Below are 27,933 nucleotides of genomic sequence, written 5' to 3'. Positions count from 1 at the left end.
CACCCTCTCCAGTGCAACATCCTGGTAAATCTCCTCTGTACTCTCTCCAGTGCAACATCCTGGTAAATCTCCTCTGCACCCTCTCCAGTGCAACATCCTGGTAAATCTCCTCTGTACTCTCTCCAGTGCAACATCCTGGTAAATCTCCTCTGCACCCTCTCCAGTGCAACATCCTGGTAAATCTCCTCTGTACTCTCTCCAGTGCAACATCCTGGTAAATCTCCTCTGTACCCTCTCCAGTGCAACATTCTGGTAAATCTCCTGTGTACCCTCTCCAGTGCAACATCCTGGTAAATCTCCTCTGTACCCTCTCCAGTGCAACATCCTGGTAAATCTCCTCTGTACCCTCTCCAGTGCAACATGCTGGTAAATCTCCTGTGCACCCGCTCCAGTGCAACATCCTGGTAAATCTCCTCTGTACCCTCTCTAGTGCAACATCCTGGTAAATCTCCTCTGTACCCTCTCCAGTGCTACATCCTGGTAAATCTCCTCTGTACTCTCTCCAGTGCAACATCCTGGTAAATCTCCTCTGTACCCTCTCTAGTGCAACATCCTGGTAAATCTCCTCTGTACCCTCTCTAGGTGCAATAGCCTGGTAAATCTCCTCTGTACCCTCTCTAGTGCAATATCCTGGTAAATCTCCTCTGTACCCTCTCCAGTGCAACATCCTGGTAAATCTCCTGTGCACCCGCTCCAGTGCAACAGCCTGGTAAATCTCCTCTGTACCCTCTCCAGTGCAACATCCTGGTAAATCTCCTCTGTACCCTCTCCAGTGCAACATCCTGGTAAATCTCCTGTGCACCCGCTCCAGTGCAACATCCTGGTAAATCTCCTCTGTACCCTCTCCAGTGCAACATCCTGGTAAATCTCCTCTGTACCCTCTCCAGTGCAACATCCTGGTAAATCTCCTCTGTACCCGCTCCAGTGCAACATCCTGGTAAATCCCCTCTGTACCCTCTCCAGTGCAACATCCTGGTAAATCTCCTGTGCACCCGCTCCAGTGCAACATCCTGGTAAATCTCCTCTGTACCCTCTCCAGTGCAACATCCTGGTAAATCTCCTCTGTACCCTCTCCAGTGCAACATCCTGGTAAATCTCCTCTGCACCCGCTCCAGTGCAACATCCTGGTAAATCTCCTCTGTACCCTCTCCAGTGCAACATCCTGGTAAATCTCCTCTGTACCCTCTCTAGTGCAACATCCTGGTAAATCTCTCTGTACCCTCTCTAGTGCAACATTCTGGTAAATCTCCTCTGTACCCTCTCTAGTGCAACATCCTGGTAAATCTCCTGTGCACCCGCTCCAGTGCAACATCCTGGTAAATCTCCTCTGTACCCTCTCCAGTGCAACATCCTGGTAAATCTCCTCTGTACCCTCTCTAGTGCAACATCCTGGTAAATCTCCTCTGTACCCTCTCTCGTGCAACATCCCGGTAAATCTCCTCTGTACCCTCTCCAGTGCAACATCCTGGTAAATCTCCTCTGTACCCTCTCCAGTGCAACATCCTGGTAAATCTCCTCTGTACCCTCTCCAGTGCAACATCCTGGTAAATCTCCTCTGTACCCGCTCCAGTGCAAGCACATCTTTCGTGCACAGATTTGGTCACAGTGTTCCCAGACAACGTCTTGTGCGTCCGTGAGATGTTAAAACTCGTGAGGGAGTCCTTTGAATTTGGCAGAGTGTTTTGGGTCACCGAAAAAATGGTCAACCCATGTTTCAGCTGCCTTGACGTGTTTTCCGAGCACCGTTAATAGCAGGGATTGCAACGGACGATACATGGTGGTCTTACAGAAGGTTTGGCTGCTCTTACTGCAGGCTGTCTCTGCCCTCCGCCCCACCCTGGTGTAACTGAGCTGTTCTTTGTCTGTTCCAGGTATCCTTCCTGCTGACCAACGCATTGAACCGTCGCAAGAGAAACCTGGGCGATGATCACGGAAACACGCTATACAAGCAGCTGTCCCAGGTGTCCGGGGGACTGGCCATTATCATCCAACGTCAGCTCATCTCCCAGCTCACCGCCATCATCGCTGACACAGCCACCTCCGCACTGGTAATGCTAGCCCTCGCCGGGAGAGTGAGGAGGGCGGGAGGGGGGACTTCATCACACTGCTCTCTCCCTCCCTCTCCACACTCTCTCTTCCTCTCTCTCCCGCTCTCTTCCTCTCTCTCCCGCTCTGACCCCCGCTCTCTCTCTCTCTCTCTCCCCTCCCTCTCTCTCTCCCCCGCTCTCTCTCTCCCCCGCTCTCTCTCCCCCGCTCCCTCTCTCCCCCGCTCTCTCTCTCCCCTCGCTCTCTCTCTCCCCGCTCTCTCTCCCCCCCTCCCTCTCTCTCCCCTCCCTCTCTCTCCCCCCTCCCTCTCTCTCCCCCCCACTCTCTCTCTCCCCCACTCTCTCTCTCCCCTCGCTCTCTCTCTCCCCCGCTCTCTCTCCCCCACTCTCTCTCTCCCCTCGCTCTCTCTCTCCCTCGCTCTCTCTCTCCCCCGCTCTCTCTCTCCCCTTGCTCTCTCCCTCCCCCCGCTCTCTCTCTCTCCCCCGCTCTCTCTCTCTCCCTCTCTCTCCCTCTCCCCCTCTCTCTCTCCCCCTCTCTCTCTCCCCCTCTCTCTTTCTCTCCAATCTCTCTCTGTCTCACCCCCTCTCTCCCCTCTCTCTGTGTCTCTCCCTCTCTCCTTCCCTCTCTCCTTCCACCTCTCCCCCTCTCTCCCCCTCGCTCTCCCTCATACCCTCTCTCCGTTTAGCCTGACAGACTGTAAATATGCCAATCGAATTGTAGGTTGTGAAACACAGCGACAGTCAGCTGGTATCAAGCAAGCGCTTAGATAGCAGCCATAAGAACATCAGAATTAGGAGCAGGAGTCGGCCATTCGGCCCCTCGAGCCTGCCCCACCATTCAATGAGATCACGGCTGATCTTCGATCTCAACTCCACTTTCCCGCCCGATCCCTCGATTCCCTCAATATCCAAAAATCTATCGATCTCAGCCTTGAATATACTCAAAGACCGAGCCTGCACAGCCCTCTGGGGCAGAGAATTCCAAAGATTCACCACCCTCTGAGTGAAGAAATTCCTCCTCATCTCAGTCCTCAATGGCCGACCCCTTATCCTGAGACTGTGTGACCCCCTGGTTCTAGACTGCCCAGCCCGGGGGGGCAAACACCCTCCCCTGCATCTACCCTGTCAAGCCCCCTCAGCGGTCGCTAGGCTACATCAATGCCGTTGCAGAAACCTCTCAATGTGGTGCTCAGTATCCTGGCAGTCTCTGGGAGTTGGCCTCAGGACCCAGACACCACCGGCGGGGAAACCCTGTGTCCTGACTGACGTCCGCTCCCTCCCCGTTGAACGGATCGCGTGTGGGTAGCTGCTGCAGGGCCTCTTCAGTGCACAGGGGATGGAGTATAAAAGCAGGGAAGTCTTGCTACAGTTATACAGGGTATTGGCGAGGCCACACCTGGAGTACTGCGTGCAGTTTTGGTTTCCGTATTTACGAAAGGATATACTTGCTTTGGAGGCAGTTCAGAGAAGGTTCACTCGGTTGATTCCGGGGATGAGGGGGTTGACTTATGAGGAAAGGTTGAGGAGGTTGGGCCTCTACTCATTGGAATTCAGAAGAATGAGAGGTGATCTTATCGAAACGTATCAGATTATGAGGGGGCTTGACAAGGTGGATGCAGAGAGGATGTTTCCACTGATGGGGGAGACTAGAACTAGGGGGCATGGTCTTAGAATAAGGGGCCGCCCATTTAAAACTGAGATGAGGAGGAATTTCTTCTCTCAGAGGGTTGTAAATCTGTGGAATTCTCTGCCTCAGAGAGCTGTGGAAGCCGGGACATTGAATATATTTAAGACAGAGATAGACAGTTTCTTAACCGATAAGGGGATAAGGGGGCGGGCAGGGAAGTGGAGCTGAGTCCATGATCGGATCAGCCATTAAATGGCGGAGCAGGCTCGAGGGGCCGAATGGCCGACTCCTGCTCCTATTTCTTGTGTTCTTATGTCTTTCCGTGCGAGGCGACGAAGCGGTTCACGGTCGAATAGTCCAGCGGAAGGCAGCGGTGGGAGGGGGTGTGGGGGGTGTTGGAGTTAGTGGGCATGGGGGGAGGGGTTCGTGGGTTGGGGGGGTGGGATGGAGCGAGGGATTTGTGGGTTGGGGAGGGGTTAGTGTGTTGGGGGGAGGGTTTAGTGGGTTGGGGGAGGGGTTAGTGGGTTGGGGGTGGGGTTAGTGGGTTGGGGGGAGAGGTTAGTGGGTTGGGGGTGGGGTTAGTGGGTTGGGGAGGGGTTAGTGGGTTGGGGGGGGTTAGTGGGTTGGGGGAGTTGTTAGTGGGTTGGGGGAGGAGTTAGTGGGTGGGGGTGGGGTTAGTGGGTTGGGGGTGGGGTTAGTGGGTTGGGGGAGGGGTTAGTGGGTTGGGGGTGGGGTTAGTGTGTTGGGGGTGGGGTTAGTGGGTTGGGGGAGGGGTTAGTAGTTTGGGGGTGGGGTTAGTGTGTTGGGGGTGGGGTTAGTGGGTTGGGGGTGGGGTTAGTGGGTTGGGGGTGGGGTTAGTTGGTTGGGGGGGGTTAGTGGGTTGGGGGAGGGGTTAGTGGGTTGGGGGAGGGGTTAGTGGGTTGGGGGTGGGGTTAGTGGGTTGGGGAGGGGTTAGTGGGTTGGGGGGGGGTTAGTGGGTTGGGGGTGGGGTTAGTGGGTTGGGGGTGGGGTTAGTGGGTTGGGGGAGTTGTTAGTGGGTTGGGGGAGGAGTTAGTGGGTTGGGGGTGGGGTTAGTGGGTTGGGGGTGGGGTTAGTGGGTTGGGGGAGGGGTTAGTGGGTTGGGGGTGGGGTTAGTGTGTTGGGGGTGGGGTTAGTGGGTTGGGGGAGGGGTTAGTAGTTTGGGGGTGGGGTTAGTGTGTTGGGGGTGGGGTTAGTGGGTTGGGGGTGGGGTTAGTGTGTTGGTGGTGGGGTTTGTGGGTTGGGGGAGGGGTTAGTGGGTTGGGGGTGGGGTTAGTGTGTTGGGGGTGGGGTTAGTGGGTTGGGGGTGGGGTTAGTGGGTTGGGGGTGGGGTTAGTGGGTTGGGGGTGGGGTTAGTGGGTTGGGGGAGGGGTTAGTGGGTTGGGGGAGGGGTTAGTGTGTTGGGGGTGGGGTTAGTGGGTTGGGGGAGGGGTTAGTAGTTTGGGGTGGGGTTAGTGGGTTGGGGGTGGGGTTAGTGGGTTGGGGGTGGGGTTAGTAGTTTGGGGGTGGGGTTAGTGGGTTGGGGGTGGGGTTAGTGGGTTGGGGATGGGGTTTGTGGGTTGGGGGAGGGGTTAGTGGGTTGGGGGTGGGGTTAGTGGGTTGGGGGTAGGGGTTAGTGGGTTGGGGGAGGGGTTAGTGGGTTGGGGTGGGGTTAGTGGGTTGGGGGTAGGGGTTAGTGGGTTGGGATGGGGTTCGTGGGTTGGGGGAGGGGTTAGTGGGTTGGGGGTGGGGTTAGTGGGTTGGAGGTGGGGTTAGTCGGTTGGAGGTGGGGTTAGTCGGTTGGGGGAGGAGTTAGTGGGTTGGGGGAGGGGCTAGTGGGTTGGAGGTGGGGTTAGTCGGTTGGGGGAGGGGTTAGTGGGTTGGGGGTGGGGTTAGTGGGTTGGGGGAGGGGTTAGTGGGTTGGGGGTGGGGTTAGTGGGTTGGAGGTGGGGTTAGTGGGTTGGGGGAGGAGTTAGTGGGTTGGGGGAGGGGTTAGTGTGTTGGGGGAGGGGTTAGTGGGTTCGGGGAGGAGTTAGTGGGTTGGGGGAGGGGTTAGTGGGTTGGGGTGGGGTTAGTGGGTTGGGGGAGGGGTTAGTGGGTTGGGGGAGGGGTTAGTGAGTTGGGGGTGGGGTTAGTGGGTTGGGGGTGGGGTTAGTGGGTTGGGGGAGGGGTTATTGGGTTGGGGGTGGGGTTAGTGGGTTGGGGGAGGAATTAGTGGGTTGGGGGAGGAGTTAGTGGGTTGGGGGAGGGGTTAGTGGGTTGGGGGTGGGGTTAGTGGGTTGGGGGAGGGGTTAGTGGGTTGGGGGTGGCGTTAGTGGATTGGGGGAGGGGTTAGTGGGTTGGGGGAGGGGTTAGTGGGTTGGGGGTGGGGTTAGTGGGTTGGGGGTGGGGTTAGTGGGTTGGGGGTGGGGTTAGTGGGTTGGGGGAGGGGTTAGTGGGTTGGGGGTGGGGTTAGTGGGTTGGGGGAGGAGTTAGTGGATTGGAGGAGGGGTTAGTGGGTTGGGGGTGGGGTTAGTGGGTTGGGGGTGGGGTTAGTTGGTTGGGGGGGTTAGTGGGTTGGGGGTGGGGTTAGTGGGTTGGGGGTGGGGTTAGTGGGTTGGGGGTGGGGTTAGTGGGTTGGGGGAGGAGTTAGTGGGTTGGGGGAGGAGTTAGTGGATTGGAGGAGGGGTTAGTGGGTTGGGGGTGGGGTTAGTGGGTTGGGGGTGGGGTTAGTGGGTTGGAGGTGGGGTTAGTGGGTTGGAGGTGGGGTTAGTGGGTTGGGGGAGGAGTTAGTGGGTTGGGGGAGGGGTTAGTGTGTTGGGGGAGGGGTTAGTGGGTTGGGGGAGGAGTTAGTGGGTTGGGGGAGGGGTTAGTGGGTTGGGGTGGGGTTAGTGGGTTGGGGGAGGGGTTAGTGGGTTGGGGGAGGGGTTAGTGAGTTGGGGGTGGGGTTAGTGGGTTGGGGTTGGGGTTAGTGGGTTGGGGGAGGGGTTAGTGGGTTGGGGGTGGGGTTAGTGGGTTGGGGGTGGGGTTAGTGGGTTGGGGGAGGAGTTAGTGAGTTGGGGGTGGGGTTAGTGGGTTGGGGGTGGGGTTAGTGGGTTGTGGGTGGGGTTAGTGGGTTGGGGGAGGTGTTAGTGGGTTGGGGAGGGGTTAGTGGGTTGGGGGAGGAGTTAGTGGATTGGAGGAGGGGTTAGTGGGTTGGGGGTGGGGTTAGTGGGTTGGGGGAGGAGTTAGTGGGTTGGGGGAGGAGTTAGTGGATTGGAGGAGGGGTTAGTGGGTTGGGGGTGGGGTTAGTGGGTTGGGGAGGGGTTAGTGGGTTGGGGGAGGAGTTAGTGGATTGGAGGAGGGGTTAGTGGGTTGGGGGTGGGGTTAGTGGGTTGGGGAGGGGTTAGTGGGTTGGGGGAGGAGTTAGTGGATTGGAGGAGGGGTTAGTGGGTTGGGGGTGGGGTTAGTGGGTTAGGGGAGGGGTTAGTGGGTTGGGGGTGGGGTTACTGGATTGGAGGAGGGGTTAGTGGGTTGGGGGTGGGGTTAGTGGGTTGGGGGAGGGGTTAGTGGGTTGGGGGTGGGGTTAGTGGGTTGGGGGAGGGGTTAGTGGGTTGGGGGTGGGGTTAGTGGGTTGGGGGAGGGGTTAGCGGGTTGGGGGTGGGGTTAGTGGGTTGGCGGTCGGGGATGTTGGAGTTAGTGGCTAGTTGCGGAGGTCACAGGTCAGAGTTCCCAGGTCACTGTTTGACCCTCTGCCCCTCACAGGTCGTCGTGCTACAGAGGGACAACAACCCGGTTTATCGGGACAACAGTTTCCGGTTTTTCCTGGACAGCTCGCTCCACAACGTGACCACCTACATCTCCGGATCACCGGCCGACTTCATCATCTCCGACCCCACAGGTAAGGTCACGCCTCCCGACCGGGTCACGGGCCGCCCCTGTGCCCGTCACCCTAAACGGAGGTCACCTCCTCCTCGACCCTGCTCCCTCGTCTCCGCTAATTCGCACCCAGCCCCCGCTCGACCCATCGCCACTTCCCGCTCCCCCACTGACCCCTGTTCTCACCAACCAACGTTGGCTCCCGGTCCGGCAACTCCTCCGTTATATAATGTCCGCGTGTCCCGCCCAGACACGGGACTCCCCAAAGCGAGCGCTCTACTCGGAACTCCTTCACGGGCAAACGGGCCAAAGGTGGGCAGAGGAAACGTTACAAGGGACCACCCTCAAAGCCTCCCTGATAAAGTGCAACATCCCCACCGACACCTGGGAGTCCCTGGGCCCAAAGACCAGTCCGCCCTAAGTGGAGGGAGTGCATCCGGGAGGGGGCGCTGAGCACCTCGAGTCTCGTCGCCGAGAGCGTGCAGAAACCAAGCGCAGGCAGCGGAAGGAGCGTGCGGCAAACCAGTCCCACCCTCCCCTTCCCTCAACGTCTATCTGTCCCACCCTCCCCTTCCCTCAACGTCTATCTGTCCCACCCTCCCCTTCCCTCAACGTCTATCTGTCCCACCCTCCCCTTCCCTCAACGTCTATCTGTCCCACCCTCCCCTTCCCTCAACGTCTATCTGTCCCACCCTGCCCTTCCCTCAACGTCTATCTGTCCCACCCTCCCCTTTCCCTCAACGTCTGTCTGTCCCACCCTCCCCTTCCCTCAACGTCTATCTGTCCCACCCTCCCCTTCCCTCAACGTCTATCTGTCCCACCCTCCCCTTCCCTCAACGTCTATCTGTCCCGCCCTCCCCTTCCCTCAACGTCTATCTGTCCCGCCCTCCCCTTCCCTCAACGTCTATCTGTCCCACCCTCCCCTTCCCTCAATGTCTGTCTGTCCCACCCTCCCCTTTCCCTCAACGTCTATCTGTCCCACCCTCCCCTTCCCTCAACGTCTATCTGTCCCACCCTCCCCTTCCCTCAACGTCTATCTGTCCCGCCCTCCCCTTCCCTCAACGTCTATCTGTCCCACCCTCCCCTTCCCTCAATGTCTGTCTGTCCCACCCTCCCCTTTCCCTCAACGTCTATCTGTCCCACCCTCCCCTTCCCTCAACGTCTGTCTGTCCCACCCTCCCCTTCCCTCAACGTCTGTCTGTCCCACCCTCCCCTTCCCTCAACGTCTATCTGTCCCACCCTCCCCTTCCCTCAACGTCTATCTGTCCCACCCTCCCCTTCCCTCAACGTCTATCTGTCCCACCCTGCCCTTCCCTCAACGTCTATCTGTCCCACCCTCCCCTTTCCCTCAACGTCTGTCTGTCCCACCCTCCCCTTCCCTCAACGTCTATCTGTCCCACCCTCCCCTTCCCTCAACGTCTATCTGTCCCACCCTCCCCTTTCCCTCAACGTCTGTCTGTCCCACCCTCCCCCTTCCCTCAACGTCTATCTGTCCCACCCTCCCCTTCCCTCAACGTCTATCTGTCCCGCCCTCCCCTTCCCTCAACGTCTATCTGTCCCACCCTCCCCTTCCCTCAACGTCTATCTGTCCCACCCTCCCCCTTCCCTCAACATCTATCTGTCCCACCCTCCCCTTCCCTCAACGTCTATCTGTCCCGCCCTCCCCTTCCCTCAACGTCTATCTGTCCCACCCTCCCCTTCCCTCAACGTCTATGTGTCCCACCCTCCCCTTCCCTCAACGTCTATCTGTCCCACCCTCCCCTTCCCTCAACGTCTATCTGTCCCACCCTCCCCTTCCCTCAACGTCTATCTGTCCCACCCTCCCCTTCCCTCAACGTCTATCTGTCCCACCTGTGACAGGGACTGTGGTTCCCGTATTGGACTGTTCAGCCACCTCAGAACTCGTGTTAAGAGTGGAGGCAAGTCTTCCTCGATTCCGAGGGACTGCCGATGATGGTGATAATAAATGTAAGTTGTTTGTGAGCGGTCTTTACCCTGTTGAATTAACGGTTGATACAGTGATGGAGCTGGGCTGATTTCCACTAACTCTCTCTCTCTCTCTCTCGCCCCTTGATTCAGGTGTGCAGCAGTCTATTGCGGTTAACGCCGGGGTTTTGGGGAGTGTGGAACAAATCGGCGATCTGTTCATCATCCGCCTCCGTGCATCAGCGCAGACAGGGCAGTGGGATCTCACGGTTACCTCCGGGACCCCCTACAGTGTCAAAGTCACAGGTGCCACACTTGTTCAGGTCAAACACCGGATTCGAGTTGTACACATTGTCTTTGGTTCCCCCGAGACATTCCTGACCGCGTCGTCAAATCGTCTGATTCTCCCTCGCTCTCCCCGTCTCTCTCTCTCTCTCTCCATCTCTCTCTCTCTCTCTCCATCTCACGCTCGCTCTCCCCGTCTCTCTCTCTCTCTCTCCATCTCTCTCTCTCTCTCTCCATCTCACGCTCTCTCTCCCCGTCTCTCTCTCTCTCTCTCCATCTCTCTCTCTCTCTCTCCATCTCTCTCTCTCTCTCTCCATCTCACGCTCTCTCTCCCCGTCTCTCTCTCTCTCTCCCCATCTCTCTCTCTCTCTCCCCGTCTCTCTCTCTCTCTCCCCATCTCTCTCTCTCTCTCTCCCCATCTCTCTCTCTCTCTCTCTCCATCTTACGCTCTCTCTCCCCGTCTTTCTCTCTCTCTCTCTCCATCTCACGCTCTCTCTCCCCGTCTCTCTCTCTCTCTCCCCATCTCTCTCTCTCTCTCTCCATCTCACGCTCTCTCTCTCCATCTCATGCTCTCTCTCCCCGTCTCTCTCTCTCTCTCCCCGTCTCTCTCTCTCTCTCTCCATCTCACGCTCTCTCTCCCCGTCTCTCTCTCTCTCTCCCCGTCTCTCTCTCTCTCTCTCCATCTCACGCTCTCTCTCCCCGTCTCTCTCTCTCTCTCTCCATCTCACGCTCTCTCTCCCCGTCTCTCTCTCTCTCTCCCCGTCTCTCTCTCTCTCTCCCCGTCTCTCTCTCTCTCTCCCCATCTCTCTCTCTCTCTCCATCTCACGCTCTCTCTCCCCGTCTCTCTCTCTCTCTCCATTTCACGCTCTCTCTCCCCGTCTCTCTCTCTCTCTCTCCATCTCACTCTCTCTCTCCCCGTCTCTCTCTCTCTCTCTCCCCGTCTCTCTCTCTCCCCGTCTCTCTCTCTCTCTCTCCCCGTCTCTCTCTCTCCCCGTCTCTCTCTCTCTCTCCCCGTCTCTCTGTCTCTCTCTCCATCTCACTCTCTCTCTCCCCGTCTCTCTCTCTCTCTCTCCCCGTCTCTCTCTCTCTCTCCCCGTCTCTCTCTCTCTTCATCTCGCTCTCTCTCTCCCCGTCTCTCTCTCTCCCCGTCTCTCTCTCTCTCTCTCCCCGTCTCTCTCTCTCCCGTCTCTCTCTCTCTCTCTCTCCATCTCACTCTCTCTCTCCCCGTCTCTCTCTCTCTCTCTCCCTGTCTCTCTCTCTCCCCATCTCTCTCTCTCTCTCCCCGTCTCTCTCTCTCTCCCCGTCTCTCTCTCTCTCTCCCCGTCTCTCTCTCTCTCTCTCCATCTCACTCTCTCTCTCCCCATCTCTCTCTCTCTCTCCCCGTCTCTCTCTCTCCCCGTCTCTCTCTCTCTCTCCCCGTCTCTCTCTCTCTCTCTCCATCTCACTCTCTCTCTCCCCATCTCTCTCTCTCTCCCCATCTCTCTCTCTCTCTCCCCGTCTCTCTCTCTCCCCGTCTCTCTCTCTCTCTCCCCGTCTCTCTCTCTCTCTCTCCATCTCACTCTCTCTCTCCCCATCTCTCTCTCTCTCCCCATCTCTCTCTCTCTCCCCGTCTCTCTCTCTCCCCGTCTCTCTCTCTCCCCGTCTCTCTCTCTCTCTCCCCGTCTCTCTCTCTCTCTCTCCATCTCACTCTCTCTCTCCCGTCTCTCTCTCTCTCTCTCCCCGTCTCGTTCTCTCTCTTCCCGTCTCGCCCTCTTTCTCCGTCTCTCTTGCTCTCCCCACCTCTCCCTCTCTTTCTGTCTCTCTCACTCTCCCTGTCTCTCTGACTCTCACCATCTCTCTCTCTCTCTGTCTATCCCTCTCTCTCGCTCACTCTCACTCTCTCTCTGTCTGTCTCTCCCTCTCTCTCACACTCTGTCTTTCCCTCTCTCTCTCTCTGTCTCTATCTCTCTCTCCCCCTCTCTGTCTTTCCCCCCCTCTCTCTCTCTCGCCCTCTCTCTGATCCTTTCTCTCGCTCTCCCTATCTGTAATGTGATTTTTGAAAGTGAGTGTGACAGTGAGTGTGACAGTGAGTGTTGACAGTGAGTGTGACAGTGAGTGTGACAGTGAGTGTTGACAGTGAGTGTGACAGTGAGTGTGACAGCGAGTGTTGACAGTGAGTGTGACAATGAGTGTGACAGTGAGTATGACAGTGAGTGCTGACAGTGAGTGTGACAGCGAGTGTTGACAGTGAGTGTGACAATGAGTGTGACAGTGAGTATTGATAGTGAGTGTGACAGTGAGTATTGACAGTTATTGTGACAGTGAGTGTGACAGTGAGTATTGACAGTGAGTGTGACAGTGAGTGTGACAGCGAGTGTGACAGTGAGTGTGACAGCGAGTGTTGACAGTGAGTGTGACAGTGAGTGTGACAGTGAGTATGACAGTGAGTGCTGACAGTGAGTGTGACAGTGAGTGTGACAGTGAGTGTGACAGTGAGTGTTGACAGTGAGTGTGACAGTGAGTGTGACAGCGAGTGTTGACAGTGAGTGTGACAGTGAGTGTTGACAGTGAGTGTTGACAGTGAGTGTGACAGTGAGTGTGACAGCGAGTGCTGACAGTGAGTGTGACAGTGAGTGTGACAGTGAGTGTTGACAGTGAGTGTGACAGTGATTGTGTCAGCGAGTGTTGACAGTGAGTGTGACAGTGAGTGTTGACAGTGAGTGTTGACAGTGAGTGTGACAGTGAGTGTGACAGCGAGTGTTGACAGTGAGTGTGACAATGAGTGTGACAGTGAGTATGACAGTGAGTGCTGACAGTGAGTGTGACAGTGAGTATTGATAGTGAGTGTGACAGTGAGTGTGACAGTGAGTATTGACAGTGATTGTGACAGCGAGTGTGACAGTGAGTGTGACAGTTAGTGTTGACAGTGAGTGTTGACAGTGAGTGTGACAGTGAGTGTGACAGTGAGTATTGACAGTGATTGTGACAGCGAGTGTTGACAGCGAGTGTGACAGCGAGTGTGACAGTTAGTGTTGACTGTGATTGTGACAGCGAGTGTGACAGCGAGTGTGACAGTGAGTGTGACAGTGAGTGTGACAGTGAGTGTGACAGCGAGTGTGACAGTTAGTGTTGACAGTGAGTGTTGACAGTGAGTGTGACAGTGAGTGTGACAGTGAGTATTGACAGTGATTGTGACAGCGAGTGTTGACAGCGAGTGTGACAGCGAGTGTGACAGTTAGTGTTGACAGTGAGTGTGACAGTGAGTGTGACAGTGAGTGTGACAGTTAGTGTTGACAGTGAGTGTGACAGTGAGTGTGACAGCGAGTGTTGACAGCGAGTGTTGGCAGTGAGTGTGACAGTGAGTGTGACAGTGAGTGTGACAGCGAGTGTGACAGCGAGTGTGACAGTGAGTGTGACAGCGAGTGTTGACAGTGAGTGTGACAGCGAGTGTGACAGTGAGTGTGACAGCGAGTGTGACAGCGAGTGTTGACAGTGAGTGTGACAGTGAGTGTGACAGTGAGTATGACAGTGAGTGCTGACAGTGAGTGTGACAGTGAGTGTGACAGTGAGTGTGACAGTGAGTGTGGACAGTGAGTGTGACAGTGAGTGTGACAGCGAGTGTTGACAGTGAGTGTGACAGTGAGTGTTGACAGTGAGTGTTGACAGTGAGTGTGACAGTGAGTGTGACAGCGAGTGCTGACAGTGAGTGTGACAGTGAGTGTGACAGTGAGTGTTGACAGTGAGTGTGACAGTGATTGTGTCAGCGAGTGTTGACAGTGAGTGTGACAGTGAGTGTTGACAGTGAGTGTTGACAGTGAGTGTGACAGTGAGTGTGACAGCGAGTGTTGACAGTGAGTGTGACAATGAGTGTGACAGTGAGTATGACAGTGAGTGCTGACAGTGAGTGTGACAGTGAGTATTGATAGTGAGTGTGACAGTGAGTGTGACAGTGAGTATTGACAGTGATTGTGACAGCGAGTGTGACAGTGAGTGTGACAGTTAGTGTTGACAGTGAGTATTGACAGTGATTGTGACAGCGAGTGTTGACAGTGAGTGTGACAGTGAGTGTGACAGCGAGTGTGACAGTTAGTGTTGACAGTGAGTGTTGACAGTGAGTGTGACAGTGAGTGTGACAGTGAGTATTGACAGTGATTGTGACAGCGAGTGTTGACAGCGAGTGTGACAGTGAGTGTGACAGTGAGTGTGACAGTGAGTGTGACAGCGAGTGTGACAGTTAGTGTTGACAGTGAGTGTTGACAGTGAGTGTGACAGTGAGTGTGACAGTGAGTATTGACAGTGATTGTGACAGCGAGTGTTGACAGCGAGTGTGACAGCGAGTGTGACAGTTAGTGTTGACAGTGAGTGTGACAGTGAGTGTGACAGCGAGTGTGACAGTTAGTGTTGACAGTGAGTGTGACAGTGAGTGTGACAGCGAGTGTTGACAGCGAGTGTTGGCAGTGAGTGTGACAGTGAGTGTGACAGCGAGTGTGACAGCGAGTGTGACAGTGAGTGTGACAGCGAGTGTTGACAGTGAGTGTGACAGCGAGTGTGACAGTGAGTGTGACAGTGAGTGTGACAGCGAGTGTTGCCAGCGAGTGTTGACAGTGAGTGTGACAGTGAGTGTGACAGCGAGTGTGACAGTGAGTGTGACAGCGAGTGTGACAATGAGTGTGACAGTGAGTGTGACAGCGAGTGTTGACAGTGAGTGTGACAGTGAGTGTGACAGCGAGTGTGACAGTGAGTGTGACAGTGAGTGTGACAGTGAGTGTGACAGTGAGTATTGACAGTGAGTGTGACAGTGAGTATTGACAGTGAGTGTGACAGTGAGTGTTGACAGTGAGTATTGACAGCGAGTGTGACAGTGAGTGTGACAGTTAGTGTTGACAGCAAGTGTGACAGTTAGTGTTGACAGCGAGTGTGACAGTTAGTGTTGACAGCGAGTGTGACAGCGAGTGTTGACAGTGAGTATTGACAGCGAGTGTGACAGTGAGTGTGACAGTTAGTGTTGACAGCAAGTGTGACAGTTAGTGTTGACAGCAAGTGTGACAGTTAGTGTTGACAGCGAGTGTGACAGTTAGTGTTGACAGCGAGTGTGACAGTTAGTGTTGACAGCAAGTGTGACAGTTAGTGTTGACAGCGAGTGTGACAGTTAGTGTTGACAGCGAGTGTGACAGTTAGTGTTGACAGCGAGTGTGACAGTTAGTGTTGACAGCGAGTGTGACAGTTAGTGTTGACAGCGAGTGTGACAGTTAGTGTTGACAGCAAGTGTGACAGTTAGTGTTGACAGCGAGTGTGACAGCGAGTGTGACAGTGAGTGTTGACAGTGAGTATTGACAGCGAGTGTGACAGTGAGTGTGACAGTTAGTGTTGACAGCAAGTGTGACAGTTAGTGTTGACAGCGAGTGTGACAGTTAGTGTTGACAGCGAGTGTGACAGTTAGTGTTGACAGCGAGTGTGACAGTGAGTATTGACAGCGAGTGTGACAGCGAGTGTTTACAGCGAGTGTGACAGTTAGTGTGACAGCGAGTATGACTGAGTATTGAAGGCGAGTGTTGAAAGTGAGTGTGACAGTGAGTGTGACAGTGAGTGTGACAGTGAGTGTGACAGCGACTGTTGACAGTGAGTGTGACAGTTAGTGTTGACAGTGAGTGTGATAGTGAGTGTGGCAATGAGTGTGACAGCGAGTGTGACAGTGAGTATTGACAGTGAGTGTGACAGCGAGTGTTGATAGTGAGTGTGACAGTGAGTATGACTGAGTATTGAAGGCGAGTGTTGAAAGTGAGTGTGACAGTGAGTGTGACAGTGAGTGTGACAGTGAGTGTTGACAGTGAGTGTGACAGTGAGTGTGACAGTGAGTGTGGCAGTGAGTGTGGCAGTGTGTGCGAAAGCGAGTGTGACAGTGAGTATTGACAGTGAGTGTGACAGTGAGTGTGACAGTGAATATTGACAGTGAGTGTGACAGCGAGTGTGACAGTATTGACAGCGAGTGTGACAGCGAGTGTTGACAATGAGTGTTGACAGTGAGTGTTGACAGTGAGTGTGACAGCGAGTGTGACAGTGAGTATTGACAGTGAGTGTTGACAGCGAGTGTTGACAGTGAGTGTTACAGTGAGTGTGACAGTGAGTATTGACAGTGAGTGTGACAGTGAGTATTGACAGTGAGTGTGACAGTGAGTGTGACAGTGAGTGTGACAGTGAGTGTGGCAGTGAGTGTGGCAGTGCGTGCGAAAGCGAGTGTGACAGTGAGTATTGACAGTGAGTGTGACAGTGAGTGTGACAGTGAGTGTGACAGTGAGTGTTGACAGTGAGTGTGACAGTGAGTATTGGCAGTGAGTGTAACAGTTAGTGTGACAGCAAGTGTGACAGTTAGTGTTGACATCAAGTGTGACAGTTAGTGTTGACAGTGAGTGTGACAGTGAGTGTGACAGCGAGTGTGACAGTGAGTATTGACAGTGAGTATTGACAGTGAGCGTGACAGTGAGTGTGAAAGCGAGTGTGACAGCGAGTGTGACAGTTAGTGTTGACAGTGAATGTGACAGTGAGTGTGACAGTGAGTGTGGCAGTGAGTGTTGACAGTGAGTGTGACAGTGAGTATGACAGTGAATATTGACAGTGAGTATTGACAGTGAGTGTGACAGTGAGTGTTGACCGTGAGTGTGACAGTGAGTGTGGCAGTGAGTGCGGCAGTGTGTGCGAAAACGAGTGTGACAGTGAGTATTGACAGTGAGTGTGACAGTGAGTGTGACAGTGAGTGTGACTGTGAGTGTGACAGCGAGTGTGACAGTGAGTATTGACAGCGAGTGTGACAGCGAGTGTTGACAATGAGTGTGACAGCGAGTGTGACAGCGAGTGTGACAGTTAGTGTTGACATTGAGTGTGACAGCGAGTGTGACAGTGAGTGTTGATAGCGAGTGTGACAGCAAGCGTGACAGTGAGTGTGAAAGCGAATGTGACAGCGAGTGTGACAGTTAGTGTTGCCAGTGAGTGTGACAGCGAGTGTTTACAGCGAGTGTGACAGTGAGTGTTGACAGTGAGTATTGACAGTGAGTGTGACAGTTAGTGTTGACAGTGAGTGTGATAGTGAGTGTGATAGTGAGTGTGGCAATGAGTGTGACAGTGAGTATTGACAGTGAGTATTGACAGTGAGCGTGACAGTGAGCGTGACAGTGAGTGTGAACGCGAGTGTGACAGCGAGTGCGACAGTTAGTGTTGACAGTGAGTGTGACAGTGAGTGTGATAGTGAGTGTGACAGTGAGTGTTGACAGTGAGTATTGACAGTGAGTGTGACAGTTAGTGTTGACAGTGAGTGTGATAGTGAGTGTGATAGTGAGTGTGGCAATGAGTGTGACAGTGAGTATTGACAGTGAGTATTGACAGTGAGTATTGACAGTGAGCGTGACAGTGAGCGTGACAGTGAGTGTGAACGCGAGTGTGACAGCGAGTGCGACAGTTAGTGTTGACAGTGAGTGTGACAGTGAGTGTGACAGTGAGTGTGACAGTGAGTGTTGACAGTGAGTATTGACAGTGAGTGTGACAGTTAGTGTTGACAGTGAGTGTGACAGTGAGTGTGACAGTTAGTGTTGACAGTGAGTGTGACAGTGAGTGTGACAGTTAGTGTTGACAGTGAGTGTTGACAGTGAGTGTGATAGTGAGTGTGGCAATGAGTGCGACAGCGAGTGTGACAGCGAGTGTGACAGTGAGTATTGACAGTGAGTGTTGACAGTGAGTGTGACAGTGAGTGTGCCAGTGAATATTGACAGTGAGTGTGACAGTGAATATTGACAGTGAGTGTGACAGTGAGTGTGACAGTGAGTGTTGACAGTGAGTGTTGACAGTGAGTGTGACAGTGAGTGTTGACAGTGAGTGTTGACAGTGAGTGTGACAGCGAGTGTTGACAGTGAGTGTGAACGTGAGTGTGGCAATGAGTGTGACAGTGAGTATTGACAGTGAGTGTGACAGTGAGTGTCACAGTGAGTGTGACAGTGAGTGTTGACAGTGAGTGTGACAGTGAGTATTGGCAGTGAGTGTAACAGTTAGTGTGACAGCAAGTGTGACAGTTAGTGTTGACTGCAAGTGTGACAGTTAGTGTTGACAGTGAGTGTGACAGTGAGTGTGACAGTGAGTGTGACAGTGAGTGTTGACATTGAGTGTGACAGTGAGTGTGACAGTGAATATTGACAGTGAGTGTGACAGTGAGTATTGACAGTGAGTGTGACAGTGAGTGTTGACCGTGAGTGTGACAGTGAGTGTGGCAGTGAGTGTGGCAGTGTGTGCGAAAGCGAGTGTGACAGTGAGTGTGACAGTGGGTGTTGACAGTGAGTATTGACAGTGAGTGTGACAGTTAGTGTTGACAGTGAGTGTGACAGTGAGTGTTGACAGTGAGTGTGATAGTGAGTGTGGCAATGAGTGTGACAGCGAGTGTGACAGTGAGTATTGACAGTGAGTGTTGACAGTGAGTGTTGACAGTGAGTGTGACAGTGAATATTGACAGTGAGTGTGACAGTGAGTATTGACAGTGAGTGTGACAGTGAATATTGACAGTGAGTGTGACAGTGAGTATTGACAGTGAGTGTGACAGTGAGTGTGACAGTGAGTATTGACAGTGAGTGTGACAGTGAGTGTGACAGTGAGTGTGGCAGTGAGTGTGGCAGTGCGTGCGAAAGCGAGTGTGACAGTGAGTATTGACAGTGAGTGTGACAGTGAATATTGACAGTGAGTGTGACAGTGAGTATTGACAGTGAGTGTGACAGTGAGTGTGACAGTGAGTATTGACAGTGAGTGTTGACAGTGAGTGTTGACAGTGAGTGTGACAGTGAATATTGACAGAGTGTGACAGTGAGTATTGACAGTGAGTGTGACAGTGAGTGTGACAGTGAGTATTGACAGTGAGTGTGACAGTGAGTGTGGCAGTGAGTGTGGCAGTGCGTGCGAAAGCGAGTGTGACAGTGAGTATTGACAGTGAGTGTGACAGTGAGTGTGACAGTGAATATTGACAGTGAGTGTGACAGCGAGTGTGACAGTATTGACAGCGAGTGTGACAGCGAGTGTTGACAGCGAGTGTGACAGTGAGTGTGACAGTGAGTATTGACAGCGAGTGTGACAGCGAATGTTGACAATTAGTGTTGACAGTGAGTGTGAAAGCGAGTGTTGACAGTGAGTGTGACAGCGAGTGTGACAGTTAGTGTTGACAGTGAGTGTGACAGCGAGTGTTTACAGCGAGTGTGACAGTGAGTGTTGACAGCCAGTGTGACAGTGAGTGTGACAGCGAGTGTTGACAGTGAGTGTTGACAGTGAGTGTTGACAGTGAGTGTGAAAGCGAGTGTGACAGTGAGTGTTGACAGCGAGTGTGACAGTGAGTATTGACAGTGAGTGTTGACAGTGAGTGTGACAGCAAGCGTGACAGTGAGTGTGAAAGCGAATGTGACAGCGAGTGTGACAGTTCGTGTTGACAGCGAGTGTGACAGCGAGTGTGACAGTGAGTATTGACAGTGAGTATTGACAGCGAGTGTTGACAGTGAGTGTGGCAGTGAGTGTGACAGTTAGTGTTGACAGTGAGTGTGACAATGAGTGTGACAGTGAGTATGACGGTGAGTATTGATAGCGAGTGTTGACAGTGAGTGTGACAGCGAGTGTGACAGTGAGTGTGACAGTTAGTGTTGACAGTGAGTGTGGAATGAGTGTGACAGTGAGGGTGACAGTGAGTATTGACAGCGAGTGTTGACAGTGAGTGTGGCAGTGAGTGTGGCAGTGAGTAGTGACAGTGAGTATTGACAATGAGCATGACAGTGAGCGTGAAAGCGAGTGTGACAGTGAGTGTGACAGTGAGTGTGACAGTGAGTGTTGACAGTGAGTGTGAACGTGAGTTTGGCAATGAGTGTGACAGCGAGTGTGACAGTGAGTAGTGACAGTGAGTATTGACAGTGAGCATGACAGTGAGCGTGAAAGCGAGTGTGACAGTGAGTGTGACAGTGAGTGTTGAGAGTGAGTGTAACAGTGAGCGTTGACAGTGAGTGTTGACAGTGAGTGTGACAGTGAGTGTTGAGAGTGAGTGTGCCAGCGAGTGTGACAGTGAGTGTTGACAGTGAGTGTTGACAGTGAGTGTTGACAGTGAGTGTTGAGAGTGAGTGTGCCAGCGAGTGTGACAGTGAGTGTTGACAGTGAGTGTGCCAGTGAGTGTGACAGTGAGTGTTGACAGTGAGTGTGACAGTGAGTGTGGCAGTGAGTGTGACAGTGAGTGTGACAGTGAGTGTGGCAGTGAGTGTGATAGTGAGTGTGACAGCAAGTGTTGACAGTGAGTGTTGACAGTGAGTGTGGCAGTGAGTGTGACAGTGAGTGTGACAGCGAGTGTTGACAGTGAGTGTTGACAGCGAGTGTGACAGCGAGTGTGACAGTGAGTGTGACAGTGAGTGTGACAGCGAGCGTGACAGTGAGTGTGACAGTGAGTGTGACAGCGAGTGTGACAGCGAGCATTGACAGTGAGTGTTGACAGCGAGTGTTGACAGTGAGTGTGACAGCGAGTGTTGACAGCGAGTGTGACAGCGGGTGTGGCAGTGAGTGTGACAGCGAGTGTTGACAGCGAGTGTTGACAGTGAGTGTGACAGCGAGTGTGACAGCGAATGTGACGGTGAGTGTTGACAGTGAGTGTGACAGTGAGTGTGATAGTGAGTGTGACAGCGAGTGTTGACAGTGAATGTTGATAGTGAGTGTGACAGTGAGTGTGACAGTGAGTGTTGATAGTGAGTGTGACAGTGAGTGTGACAGCGAGTGTTGACAGTGAGTATTGACAGCGAGTGTGACATCGAGTGTGACAGTGAGTGTGACAGTGAGTGTGACAGCGAGTGTGACAGTGTGTGTGACAGCGATTGTTGATAGTGAGTGTGACAGTGAGTGTGACAGCGAGTGTGACAGCGAGTGTGACAGTGAGTGTGACAGCGAGTGTGACAGTGAGTGTTGACAGCGAGTGTGACAGTGAGTGTTGACAGTGAGTGTGACAGTGAGTGTGGCAGTGAGTGTGGCAGTGAGTGTGACAGTGAGTGTGACAGCGAGTGTGACAGTGAGTGTTGACAGTGAGTGTTGACAGTGAGTGTGAACGTGAGTTTGGCAATGAGTGTGACAGCGAGTGTGACAGTGAGTAGTGACAGTGAGTATTGACAGTGAGCATGACAGTGAGCGTGAAAGCGAGTGTGACAGTGAGTGTGACTGAGTGTTGAGAGTGAGTTTGACAGTGAGTGTTGACAGTGAGTGTTGACAGTGAGTGTGACAGTGAGTGTTGAGAGTGAGTGTGCCAGCGAGTGTGACAGTGAGTGTTGACAGTGAGTGTTGACAGTGAGTGTTGACAGTGAGTGTTGACAGTGAGCGTGGCAGTGAGTGTGACAGTGAGTGTGACAGTGAGTGTGGCAGTGAGTGTGACAGTGAGTGTGACAGTGAGTGTGACAGCAAGTGTTGACAGTGAGTGTTGACAGTGAGCGTGGCAGTGAGTGTGACACTGAGTGTGACAGCGAGTGTTGACAGCGAGTGTGACAGCGAGTGTGACAGTGAGTGTGACAGTGAGTGTGACAGTGAGTGTGACAGCGAGTGTGACAGTGAGTATTGACAGTGAGTGTTGACAGCGAGTGTTGGCAGTGAGTGTGACAGTGAGTGTGACAGCGAGTGTTGACAGTGAGTATTGACAGCGAGTGTGACAGCGAGTGTGGCAGTGAGTGTGACAGCGAGTGTTGACAGCGAGTGTTGACAGTGAGTGTGACAGCGAGTGTGACAGCGAGTGTGACAGCGAGTGTTGACAGTGAGTGTGACAGTGAGTGTTGACAGCGAGTGTTGACAGTGAGTGTGACAGTGAGTGTTGATAGTGAGTGTGACAGTGAGTGTGACAGCGAGTGTTGACAGCGAGTGTTGACAGTGAGTGTGACAGCGAGTGTGACAGCGAGTGTGACAGTGAGTGTGACAGCGAGTGTTGACAGTGAATATTGACAGTGAGTGTGACAGCGAGTGTTGACAGCGAGTGTTGACAGTGAGTGTGACAGTGAGTGTGACAGTGAATATTGACAGTGAGTGTGACAGTGAGTGTGACAGTGAGTGTTGATAGTGAGTGTGACAGTGAGTGTGACAGTGAGTGTTGACAGCGAGTGTGACAGCGAGTGTTGACAGCGAGTGTTGACAGTGAGTGTGACAGTGAATATTGACAGTGAGTGTGACAGTGAGTGTGACAGTGAGTGTTGATAGTGAGTGTGACAGTGAGTGTGACAGCGAGTGTTGACAGTGAGTGTTGATAGTGAGTGTGACAGTGAGTGTTGACAGTGAGTGTTGATAGTGAGTGTGACAGTGAGTGTGACAGTGAGTGTTGATAGTGAGTGTGACAGTGAGTGTGACAGCGAGTGTTGACAGTGAGTATTGACAGCGAGTGTGACAGTGAGTGTGACAGCGAGTGTGACAGTGTGTGTGACAGCGATTGTTGATAGTGAGTGTGACAGCGAGTGTTGACAGTGAGTGTTGATAGTGAGTGTGACAGTGAGTGTTGACAGTGAGTGTTGATAGTGAGTGTGACAGTGAGTGTGACAGTGAGTGTTGATAGTGAGTGTGACAGTGAGTGTGACAGCGAGTGTTGACAGTGAGTATTGACAGCGAGTGTGACAGTGAGTGTGACAGCGAGTGTGACAGTGTGTGTGACAGCGATTGTTGATAGTGAGTGTGACAGTGAGTGTTGACAGTGAGTGTTGATAGTGAGTGTGACAGTGAGTGTGACAGTGAGTGTTGATAGTGAGTATTACAGTGAGTGTGACAGCGAGTGTTGACAGTGAGTATTGACAGCGAGTGTGACATCGAGTGTGACAGTGAGTGTGACAGTGAGTGTGACAGTGAGTGTGACAGCGAGTGTGACAGTGTGTGTGACAGTGAGTGTGACAGCGAGTGTGACAGCGAGTGTGACAGTGAGTGTGACAGCGAGTGTGACAGTGAGTGTTGACAGCGAGTGTGACAGTGAGTGTTGACAGTGAGTGTGACAGTGAGTGTGGCAGTGAGTGTGACAGTGAGTGTGACAGCGAGTGTGACAGTGAGTGTTGACAGTGAGTGTTGACAGTGAGTGTGAACGTGAGTTTGGCAATGAGTGTGACAGCGAGTGTGACAGTGAGTAGTGACAGTGAGTATTGACAGTGAGCATGACAGTGAGCGTGAAAGCGAGTGTGACAGTGAGTGTGACAGTGAGTGTTGAGAGTGAGTGTGACAGTGAGTGTTGACAGTGAGTGTTGACAGTGAGTGTGACAGTGAGTGTTGAGAGTGAGTGTGCCAGCGAGTGTGACAGTGAGTGTTGACAGTGAGTGTTGACAGTGAGTGTTGACAGTGAGCGTGGCAGTGAGTGTGACAGTGAGTGTGACAGTGAGTGTGGCAGTGAGTGTGACAGTGAGTGTGACAGTGAGTGTGACAGCAAGTGTTGACAGTGAGTGTTGACAGTGAGCGTGGCAGTGAGTGTGACACTGAGTGTGACAGCGAGTGTTGACAGCGAGTGTGACAGCGAGTGTGACAGTGAGTGTGACAGTGAGTGTTGACAGTGAGTGTTGACAGTGAGTGTGACAGTGAATATTGACAGTGAGTGTGACAGTGAGTATTGACAGTGAGTGTGACAGTGAATATTGACAGTGAGTGTGACGAGTGTTGACAGCGAGTGTTGACAGTGAGTGTGACAGTGAGTGTGACAGTGAATATTGACAGTGAGTGTGACAGTGAGTGTGACAGTGAGTGTTGATAGTGAGTGTGACAGTGAGTGTGACAGTGAGTGTTGACAGCGAGTGTGACAGCGAGTGTTGACAGCGAGTGTTGACAGTGAGTGTGACAGTGAATATTGACAGTGAGTGTGACAGTGAGTGTGACAGTGAGTGTTGATAGTGAGTGTGACAGTGAGTGTGACAGCGAGTGTTGACAGTGAGTGTTGATAGTGAGTGTGACAGTGAGTGTTGACAGTGAGTGTTGACAGTGAGTGTTGATAGTGAGTGTGACAGTGAGTGTGACAGTGAGTGTTGATAGTGAGTGTGACAGTGAGTGTGACAGCGAGTGTTGACAGTGAGTATTGACAGCGAGTGTGACAGCGAGTGTGACAGTGAGTGTGACAGTGAGTGTGACAGTGAGTGTGACAGCGAGTGTGACAGTGTGTGTGACAGCGATTGTTGATAGTGAGTGTGACAGCGAGTGTGACAGCGAGTGTGACAGCGAGTGTCGACTGCGAGTGTGACAGCGAGTGTGACAGTGAGTGTTGACAGCAAGTGTGACAGTGAGTGTTGACAGTGAGTGTGACAGTGGGTGTGACAGTGAGTGTGGCAGTGAGTGTGACAGTGAGTGTGACAGCGAGTGTGACAGTGAGTGTTGACAGTGAGTGTGACAGCGAGTGTGACAGCGAGTGTGACGGCGATTGTTGATAGCGAGTGTGACAGCGAGTGTGACAGTGAGTGTTGACAGCGAGTGTGACAGTGAGTGTTGACAGCGAGTGTGACAGCGAGTGTGACAGAGAGTGTTGACAGCGAGTGTGACAGTGAGTGTGACAGCGAGTGTTGACAGCGTGTGTGACAGTGAGTGTGACAGCGAGTGTTGACAGTGAGTATTGACAGCGAGTGTGACAGTGAGTGTGACAGTGAGTGTTGACAGCGAGTGTGACAGTGAGTGTGACAGCGAGTGTTGACAGCGAGTGTGACAGCGAGTGTGACAGCGAGTGTTGACAGCGAGTGTGACAGTGAGTGTGACAGCGAGTGTTGACAGCGAGTGTGACAGCGAGTGTTGACAGTGAGTGTGACAGCGAGTGTGACAGCGAGTGTGACAGCGAGTGTGACAGTGAGTGTTGACAGCGAGTGTGACAGCGAGTGTTGACAGTGAGTGTGACAGCGAGTGTGACAGCGAGTGTGACAGCGAGTGTTGACAGTGAGTGTGACAGCGAGTGTGACAGTGAGTGTTGACAGCGAGTGTGACAGCGAGTGTGACAGCGAGTGTGACAGTGAGTGTGACAGTGAGTGTTGACAGCGAGTGTGACAGCAAGTGTGACAGCGAGTGTGACAGCGAGTGTTGACAGTGAGTGTGACAGCGAGTGTTGACAGTGAGTGTGACAGCGAGTGTTGACAGTGAGTGTGACAGCGAGTGTGACAGCGAGTGTTGACAGCGAGTGTGACAGCGAGTGTTGACAGTGAGTGTGACAGCGAGTGTGACAGCGAGTGTGACAGTGAGTGTTGACAGTGAGTGTGACAGTGAGTGTTGACAGCGAGTGTGACAGCGAGTGTGACAGCGAGTGTGACAGCGAGTGTTGACAGTGAGTGTGACAGTGAGTGTGACAGCGAGTGTTGACAGCGAGTGTTGACAGCGAGTGTGACAGCGAGTGTGACAGCGAGTGTTGACGGCGAGTGTTTACAGCGAGTGTTGACAGCGAGTGTGACAGTGAGTGTGACAGTGAGTGTTGACAGCGAGTGTGACAGCTAGTGTTGACAGTGAGTGTGACAGCGAGTGTTGACAGTGAGTGTGACAGCGAGTGTGACAGCGAGTGTGACAGCGAGTGTTGACAGCGAGTGTTTACAGCGAGTGTTGACAGCGAGTGTGACAGCGAGTGTGACAGCGAGTGTGACAGCGAGTGTTGACAGCGAGTGTGACAGCTAGTGTTGACAGTGAGTGTTGACAGCGAGTGTGACAGCGAGTGTGACAGCGAGTGTTGACGGCGAGTGTTTACAGCGAGTGTTGACAGCGAGTGTGACAGTGAGTGTGACAGTGAGTGTTGACAGCGAGTGTGACAGCTAGTGTTGACAGTGAGTGTGACAGCGAGTGTTGACAGTGAGTGTGACAGCGAGTGTGACAGCGAGTGTGACAGCGAGTGTTGACAGCGAGTGTTTACAGCGAGTGTTGACAGCGAGTGTGACAGCGAGTGTGACAGCGAGTGTGACAGCGAGTGTGACAGCTAGTGTTGACAGTGAGTGTTGACAGCGAGTGTGACAGCGAGTGTGACAGCGAGTGTTGACAGCGAGTGTTTACAGCGAGTGTTGACAGTGAGTGTGACAGTGAGTGTGACAGCGAGTGTTGACAGTGAGTGTTGACAGCGAGTGTGACAGCGAGTGTGACAGCGAGTGTTGACAGCGAGTGTTTACAGCGAGTGTTGACAGTGAGTGTGACAGCGAGTGTGACAGCGAGTGTTGACAGCGAGTGTGACAGCGAGTGTGACAGCGAGTGTGACAGCGAGTGTTGACAGCGAGTGTGACAGCTAGTGTTGACAGTGAGTGTTGACAGCGAGTGTGACAGCGAGTGTGACAGCGAGTGTTGACAGCGAGTGTGACCGCGAGTGTGACAGCGAGTGTGACAGTGAGTGTGACAGCGAGTGTGACAGCGAGTGTGACAGTGAGTATTGACAGTGAGTGTGACAGCGAGTGTTGACAGCGAGTGTGACAGTGAGTGTGACAGCGAGTGTTGACAGCGAGTGTGACAGTGAGTGTGACAGCGAGTGTGACAGCGAGTGTGACAGCGAGTGTTGACAGTGAGTGTGACAGCGAGTGTGACAGTGAGTGTGACAGTCAGTGTGACAGCGAGTGTTGACAGTGAGTGTGACAGCGAGTGTGACAGCGAGTGTGACAGTGAGTGTGACAGTGAGTGTGACAGCGAGTGTGACAGTGAGTATTGACAGTGAGTGTGACAGTGAGTGTGACAGCGAGTGTGACAGCGAGTGTGACAGTGAGTGTGACAGCGAGTGTGACAGTGAGTATTGACAGTGAGTGTGACAGCGAGTGTGACAGCGAGTGTGACAGCGAGTGTGACAGCGGGTGTGACAGTGAGTGTTGACAGTGAGTGTGACAGTGAGTGTGACAGCGAGTGTGACAGCGAGTGTGACAGCGAGTGTTGACAGCGAGTGTGACAGCTAGTGTTGACAGTGAGTGTTGACAGCGAGTGTGACAGCGAGTGTGACAGCGAGTGTTGACAGCGAGTGTTTACAGCGAGTGTTGACAGTGAGTGTGACAGTGGGTGTGACAGCGAGTGTGACAGTGAGTGTGACAGTGAGTGTGACAGCGAGTGTGACAGCGAGTGTTGACAGTGAGTGTGACCGCGAGTGTGACAGCGAGTGTGACAGTGAGTGTGACAGTGAGTGTGACAGCGAGTGTGACAGCGAGTGTGACAGTGAGTATTGACAGTGAGTGTGACAGCGAGTGTTGACAGCGAGTGTTGACAGCGAGTGTGACAGTGAGTGTGACAGCGAGTGTGACAGCGAGTGTGACAGCGAGTGTTGACAGTGAGTGTGACAGCGAGTGTGACAGTGAGTGTGACAGTCAGTGTGACAGCGAGTGTTGACAGTGAGTGTGACAGCGAGTGTGACAGCGAGTGTGACAGTGAGTGTGACAGCGAGTGTGACAGCGAGTGTGACAGTGAGTATTGGCAGTGAGTGTGACAGTGAGTGTGACAGCGAGTGTGACAGCGAGTGTGACAGTGAGTGTGACAGCGAGTGTGACAGTGAGTATTGACAGTGAGTGTGACAGCGAGTGTGACAGTGAGTGTGACAGCGAGTGTGACAGCGAGTGTGACAGCGGGTGTGACAGCGAGTGTTGACAGTGAGTGTGACAGCGAGTGTGACAGTGAGTGTGACAGTGAGTGTGACAGCGAGTGTGACAGTGAGTGTGACAGTGAGTGTTGACAGCGAGTGTGACAGTGAGTGTGACAGTGAGTGTGACAGCGAGTGTGACAGTGAGTGTGACAGTGAGTGTGACAGTGAGTGTGACAGCGAGTGTGACAGTGAGTGTGATGATACCACAGTATTTCCCCAACCTTTGCTTTGTGTTGCTCCACAGGGCAGAGTGTCGTGGATTTCATGTACGATTTCGTCGAGTCGTTCTCGGGCCCCCACCCCGGTCTCTCGCTGCTATCCGGACGGCCAATGGCAGGTAACCGACTGCACCATCACCAATTATTGGGGATCTCTCGCTCTCTCTCCCCTTCTCTCCCTCTCGGTCACAAACCCCATCTCATTTGCTCCCCACGCACTGGGAGACTCCTTGACATCATTCCAGACTTCCAGCGTACAGCAAGGCCAGGATTAGCAGCACAACAGTTGCTCAATCGATGGATTTGTGGATATTAAGGGAATCGAAGGATCGGGCTTGAAAGTGGAATTGAGCTCGAAGATCAGCCGTGATCTCATTGAATGGTGGAGCAGGCTCGAGGGGCCGAATAGAAACATAGGAACATAGACAATAGGAGCAGGAGTAGGCCATTCGGCCCTTCGAGCCTGCACCACCATTC

General features: G+C 53.3%; 1 protein-coding gene across 1 annotated transcript in view; it reads left to right on the top strand.

The window, feature by feature from the left end:
- The window catches only part of LOC139251261 (von Willebrand factor A domain-containing protein 7-like), an 88,866-nt gene that overhangs the window by 51,096 nt on the left and 9,837 nt on the right, over window positions 1–27,933 (top strand). Inside the window, exons 11-14 of the mRNA XM_070873231.1 lie at window positions 1,872–2,048; window positions 7,393–7,528; window positions 9,586–9,738; window positions 27,483–27,575. Coding sequence (XP_070729332.1) covers window positions 1,872–2,048; window positions 7,393–7,528; window positions 9,586–9,738; window positions 27,483–27,575 — 559 coding nt within the window. The remainder of the gene's footprint in view (window positions 1–1,871; window positions 2,049–7,392; window positions 7,529–9,585; window positions 9,739–27,482; window positions 27,576–27,933) is intronic.

Source organism: Pristiophorus japonicus, unplaced genomic scaffold (genome assembly GCF_044704955.1).
Source record: "Pristiophorus japonicus isolate sPriJap1 unplaced genomic scaffold, sPriJap1.hap1 HAP1_SCAFFOLD_428, whole genome shotgun sequence".
In the NCBI taxonomy this organism is placed as follows: domain Eukaryota; kingdom Metazoa; phylum Chordata; class Chondrichthyes; family Pristiophoridae; genus Pristiophorus; species Pristiophorus japonicus.
Note: the sequence above shows the minus strand (reverse complement) of the source record. Positions and strands in the feature narration are given on the sequence as shown.